This window comes from Phocoena sinus, chromosome 1 (genome assembly GCF_008692025.1).
Source record: "Phocoena sinus isolate mPhoSin1 chromosome 1, mPhoSin1.pri, whole genome shotgun sequence".
NCBI classification, from domain to species: Eukaryota; Metazoa; Chordata; class Mammalia; order Artiodactyla; family Phocoenidae; genus Phocoena; species Phocoena sinus.
The window spans coordinates 89,907,963-89,913,962 of NC_045763.1; the positions used below are offsets into that span (position 1 = coordinate 89,907,963).

The 6,000-nt window shown below is 50.3% G+C and overlaps 1 protein-coding gene across 1 annotated transcript; it reads left to right on the top strand.

Annotated features, from left to right (window-relative positions):
- The first annotated feature begins 3,476 nt into the window (after positions 1-3,476).
- GPR88 (G protein-coupled receptor 88) lies at positions 3,477-5,427 on the top strand. Its single transcript, XM_032608662.1, has 2 exons — positions 3,477-3,855; positions 4,210-5,427. The coding sequence occupies exon 2, from the start codon at positions 4,279-4,281 to the stop codon at positions 5,425-5,427; it is 1,149 nt and encodes a 382-aa protein (XP_032464553.1). The 5' UTR covers positions 3,477-3,855; positions 4,210-4,278.
- The last annotated feature ends 573 nt before the right edge of the window (positions 5,428-6,000 follow it).

The following is a 6,000-nucleotide window of genomic DNA, read 5'->3' on the forward strand; positions in this document are numbered from 1 at the left end:
AACCCAGAATTCTGTGCTTGGTGGCCATGAACGCACTTCCATGACCTGTGTGGACCTCCTCTCTGGCTTTGCCCTTCTGATGACCGACTACGCTTTCCAGGTACCACCCTAGGTCTGAGGTGTTGCCAAGGAGTAGCTGTGTGACAAGGATGTGAATGAAACTTGGATGGGCAGGCTGACATGTCCTATGTTAAAATAAGGCCCCTCTGGCATGTGATGGTCGAACAGAGAGTGGGGAAAAACTGGGGTGAACTGTGGGCAAGAGGCAAACTCTCTGAGTTGTCACATTCCAGTGGCATGAAACAATTTATCTGAGAATTCTAAATTTGAGCCTGGCTTTCTAGCATATTTGTCAAGATAGGAGAATAGAACATGTTTTATTTAACAGTTTGATAGCTTGATTTATGATTTTAAAATATTTAGACATGTGACCTATGGACTTTTATCTGGACTCCTGCCCTGGCCTGCAAATTTAGGCCCTAGCCTGGCTACCTTGTAGGTCTGGCACGAGGACTAAATAAAACAAGAGATGAAAAATACTCAAAACAATGCTTGGTACATATGGTATGTGTACATCATTAGCAATGATGATATTTATGAGTCTCCTGAGGGCAACAGGTGACCCAGTGAAAGGTTTTAAGCAGAATGTGACATTTTCTTGCTAGTTTTCCTATAAATATTGATTAAGGGTCTACTATGTGCCTGGTACTGTTCTGGGAGCTGCCAATAATAGTAGTGAACAAAGTAAACCTCCTTTTTTTCCAAGGAATGTATATTAGAGTAGAGGGTAGGAAACAGATAAAAATAAATATATTTACTATGTCAAGTGATGTCTTTTGGTTTTAGAAAGATCATATTGTCTGGAGAAAGGTAAGATTGCACATAGAGTTAGAGCTTGTTGGAATAATTTTTTTTTTTTTTGGTACGCGGGCCTCTCACTGCTGTGGCCTCTCCCATTGCAGAGCACAGGCTCCGGACACGCAGGCTCAGCGGCCATGGCTCATGGACCCAGCCACTCTGCGGCATGTGGGATCCTCCTGGACCGGGGCATGAACCCATGTCCCCTGCATCGGCAGGCGGACTCTCAACCACTGTGCCACCAGGGAAGCCCTTGTTGGGATAATTTAAAGAAGAGATGATGGTTGTCTGATGCCGGGTAGTGGCAAAGTGAATAGAGATCAGTGAAAAAATAAAAAAAAATTAATATGGTAGAATGATGACACTTGGTGATTGATGGATATCAGGAGTAAGAGAGAAAATAAGGAATCAAGGGTAATAGCTAGGATTCTGACTTAGGCACCAGGATACTGGCGATACTGGTCACTGAGAACACAGGAGAAGGAGGAACTGATTTGGAAAGAAGAGGAAGGGATCAGTTTTGGACATCTGGGGTTTGAGATACCCATAGGATAGCCATGTGGAGATGTCCAGTAGGCAGTTTTATATATGGGCAGACCTTTGATCAGTTGGAAAGTGTCTCAGTCGTGAGAGCCAAAAGCAGTGTGGGGTGGGCATTCAATGCGAGCAAAGGAAGTAGAAACAGAAAGCGAGCACTTTTGCCAGGAAAGGGAGTGAGCTGTGTAGGCACCTTGAGAAGGAGGTGAAGTACAGGGAAACTTTATCGGATTGCAGTGAAATCAGCATTTTTGTAAGGCCAATGGAAAGCAAGCAGTGGACAGTAGAGAGATTGGGTCAGCATCAGAGGGCATAGTTCACAGAGCAAGTTCCTGCGGGGGCAGGAGGAAAGAGATGCTAATGAAAACTATTTACTGTCTCACCATGGAAAGAAATGAAACCATTTATACACACATCCATTCGCTGATTCACTAACAAGTATATTAATTATAATTGAGTACTGTTTTGATGCTGGGAATAAGATAGAAAAAATTCCCACCCTATATTATGTAAATGCAGTAGCTTAAAACAAAAACAAACCCCCAAACAAACAAAAATTTGTCCCTTTCCAGGCCAGGGCTAAAGAAGGGAGGGTCTTGGCAGAAGTGTGTGACTGCAAAGCATCGGAGTTCCCCAGCAGGGGCTTCGCTCATTCCACGCAAGGCAGCCCCTGGGACCAAGGACCTGAAACTTGAATCCTCCCCCACCACGTGAGAGGAAATTTTTATTTCAACAAGTTTTAACTATAAATGATTAGAGGGATCTCTTGCAGGCTTGCTGTGCTTGATGTACTCAAAGCCTTAAGACAAATAACAACAGATAAAAGACACTGGCAAAAAATCCCCTGACTCAACTATTAGATACCACGGTAAATGGACCAAATCCATCAAGTCCTGCTTTAGCCCTACCTCCTCAGAGTTGTCATTAACTAACCCTGTTTCTGAAAGAGAGAGAGGGAAGCAGAGAGCAGAGGAGGTGCACTTTGTGCTTCATCCTGAATAGGCACCCTTAGGGACAGACTGGAAAAAACTTGCTGCCGTGTGACCTGAGACTGACTGCATTACATGTTAGACAGAGTAGGTATATTTCAGGTGTCAGACTAGGGTGGAGAAATGTCAAATTTATGCATGAGGATTCATAGAAAGTTCGAACAGAAAGGGCCTTGGAAGTCACTGAGTGAAACTTCTTCTTTGACAAGAATGAAAACGATCCATCACAAGGCCATTTATTTGGTGGACACCCAGCTTAGAACCCAGGTGTCCTGAAACCCCACCTAGCATTTTTTTCTATTATGCCATATTACCATATTCTATATTGAGTTACATTTTCAAATAAATGATTTTCCCGGCGAAAAATGATTTGTGGGAGGTGATGACTTTTATGAAAAATTTCCCATGGGGAAGATTCCAACTTCAGACTGCAAATCTCTATCTAAGACAGACCACAAGATTAAAAGTTCTACAGTAAAGAGACAACTTTGCCCCTTAAACTGTGTATCATTCAGGGCCCTTGCTTTCCCCCAGATACCCACTTGTATTTAAACTTCTGACCATTTCATTTTTACCCTCTATTTCATTACTGAAACAGAAGCCACCCTCTAGAAAGGAGTTTGGTGATGAGAAAAAAACTGAAATTATGATTGAAATTAAGACTTGGAGATTTTGTGTGGATAATGACCCATGTCCCACCTTACCAAAGAAAAAGTGAATTTCAATTAGAATATAAGTTCTCCCTGAAAATGTGGGATGGAAGAGATCAGTCGTAGGTATTAAGAGTGTATTTATCTCTCAGAAAAACTCACCCCCAGGATGCATCAGACTGGGATGAAATACATTGGGGGTATATTAAATTTTATTCTAGCATTGATGGAAGGAAAAAAAAAAGAAGAAAAGAAAAACGAAGCAAAGTGAAAAATAGGGTGATTGAGAGACTGAGAAAAAACAGAGAAACTTGTTTAATGACAGCACTTTCTGAGCAAGATATTTTTCTTCCCTTTCACAAGTTAGAAACTATTGAATAATTCATGCAAGTGTGGAAAGGCTGCCTTTTCCCTGCGTGATGTATAACTGAGCAGGAGAGCGCTTCGAGTGGGTTCCCCTCATCAGCCACCACTCTTGCTTCTGAGCACGGGGTGCTTGCTCTCCTCTTGAGCTGAGCTTCTGCTTTTGCAGCCAAGCATCCTTGCTGCTGCCGCCTGACTACCTGCCCACCTGCCTGGGCTTGCAGCCTGCCACTTCACTTTCTCCAGCCCTGCTGCCAGCTGAGAAGTCTCCCTGCAGCTGCTGGTTTCTGCCTAGGGCCATGTGCGTGGATGCTGCATTGGAGAAGGAGGCACTTGGCTCCTGGCACTGATCCCAGATGAGTTTCTCCTATTGATTTCGGGACCACAGATGCTGCTGCTGAGGAGGTATTTCCTGGCATCCCTCCCTCTGCTACTGCCAGCTAAGGACCAGCCCGAAAGTAAGATACCCCCAACCCCTTACCCCTGGTATTTTTCCCAGATGGGATATCTCTGCTTTCTCCTGGAAACTGGGGGCTCCATCTGTCATTCCCGTGTGTGTGTCTATGTGTGTGTTTAGGGGGAGAAGAGGAAACTGTTCTCTGTATTGCTCTGTCCTAGGGCTTCCCTGGTGCTTGCTGAATGTAAAGAGGCCCTTCGCCTGGCACTAGAGACATTTCCCAGGCAGGCACCTGTCGTTTGCCACCCCCGTTCTCCTAGAGCTCCCTCTCTCCCCCTCCCCCAGCCCATTATTCTGCTTCAGCCTTTTGTGTCGGTGGCAGAGGGCTGAAGGGATGTCTCTGCCCTCTCTGCAGGCGGGTGTCAGGATGTGCCGCGCTGCGAGAAGCCGACGCTAGCCAGAGAGGTGTGAAGAGTTGGCCAGAATGACCAACTCTTCCACGTCCACTTCCTCCGCCACCGGGGGATCGCTGTTGCTGCTCTGCGAGGAAGAGGAGTCGTGGGCGGGCCGGCGCATCCCCGTGTCCCTCCTGTACTCAGGCCTGGCCATCGGGGGCACGCTGGCCAACGGCATGGTCATCTATCTCGTGTCGTCCTTCCGAAAGCTGCAGACTACGAGCAACGCCTTCATCGTGAACGGCTGTGCCGCCGACCTCAGCGTCTGCGCCCTCTGGATGCCGCAGGAGGCGGTGCTCGGGCTCCTGCCCGCGGGCTCCGCGGAGCCCCCTGGGGACTGGGACGGCGCCGGGGGGAGCTACCGCCTGCTGCGGGGCGGGCTGCTGGGCCTCGGGCTCACCGTGTCCCTCTTGTCCCACTGCCTGGTGGCCCTGAACCGCTACCTACTCATCACCCGGGCGCCCGCCACCTACCAGGCGCTGTACCAGCGGCGCCACACGGCGGGCATGCTGGCGCTGTCCTGGGCACTTGCCCTGGGCCTCGTGCTGCTGCTCCCGCCCTGGGCGCCGCGTCCCGGCGCCGCGCCCCCGCGCGTCCACTACCCGGCGCTGCTGGCCGCCGCGGCGCTGCTGGCGCAGACGGCGCTGCTGCTGCACTGCTACCTGGGCATCGTGCGCCGCGTGCGCGTCAGCGTCAAGCGGGTCAGCGTCCTCAACTTCCACCTACTGCACCAGCTGCCCGGCTGCGCCGCCGCCGCCGCCTTCCCGGGAGCCCCTCACGCGCCAGGCCCGGGTGGTGCCGCGCACCCGGCTCAGGCCCAGCCGCTGCCCCCAGCGCTGCACCCGCGGCGGGCGCAGCGGCGTCTCAGCGGCCTGTCGGTGCTGCTGCTCTGCTGCGTCTTCTTGCTGGCCACGCAGCCGCTGGTGTGGGTGAGCCTGGCCAGCGGCTTCTCGCTGCCTGTGCCCTGGGGTGTGCAGGCGGCCAGCTGGCTCCTGTGCTGCGCTCTGTCCGCGCTCAACCCGCTGCTCTACACGTGGAGGAACGAGGAGTTCCGCCGCTCCGTGCGCTCCGTCCTGCCCGGCATCGGCGACGCGGCGGCCGCCGCTGCCGCCGCCACGGCTATGCCTGCGGTGTCCCAGGCGCAGCTGGGCACTCGCGCCGCAGGCCAGCACTGGTGACCCGGGCAGGGCGGGCGGGAAGCGGAGATTCCCAGCTTCCATTGCCCTTGGGCACCACCGCCTCCTGATCTTGGAAAGCATCCCCTGCCTGAACGAAGACTCCTGCGGGTGAAGCTCAATAATATATCGGTGCGAAGATTTCGCCTTCGACCCCAGTGGGGTACCTGAACCGAGGTTTCCGTATACATGGGGTCCGCGAAGTCATTTTCGACGGCCACCTGATTTTTACCCTTTGTTTGCGCGTTTTGGAGAAATCCTAAAGTCAGAACACCGGGAAACTTCAGGAACTTGCACACTGACATTTTGAAAGAACCGGTTAATTTCTTTCAACACAGTTTTGGAAAAACAGCTTTGATAACATAATTACCATTCCCACCTTCATCATCTTATAATATATATGAAGCGCGTTGAGTGTGCATGAGCCAAAGGAAATAATATTGAAGGAAATACTATTTATGAAGCATTTTAGAAAGTAACCTACCTTCGATAATGCTTCTGCTATAACTTAGCCTTTGTATATTAACCTGAAGAATGAAGCCACAGATGTGCACACCAGTATGAGTTGCCATTAAG

Excerpts from the sequence above, each read along its gene's own strand:
- GPR88 (XM_032608662.1), top strand. The coding sequence starts at position 4,279 with ATGACCAACTCTTCCACGTCCACTTCCTCCGCCACCGGGGGATCGCTG.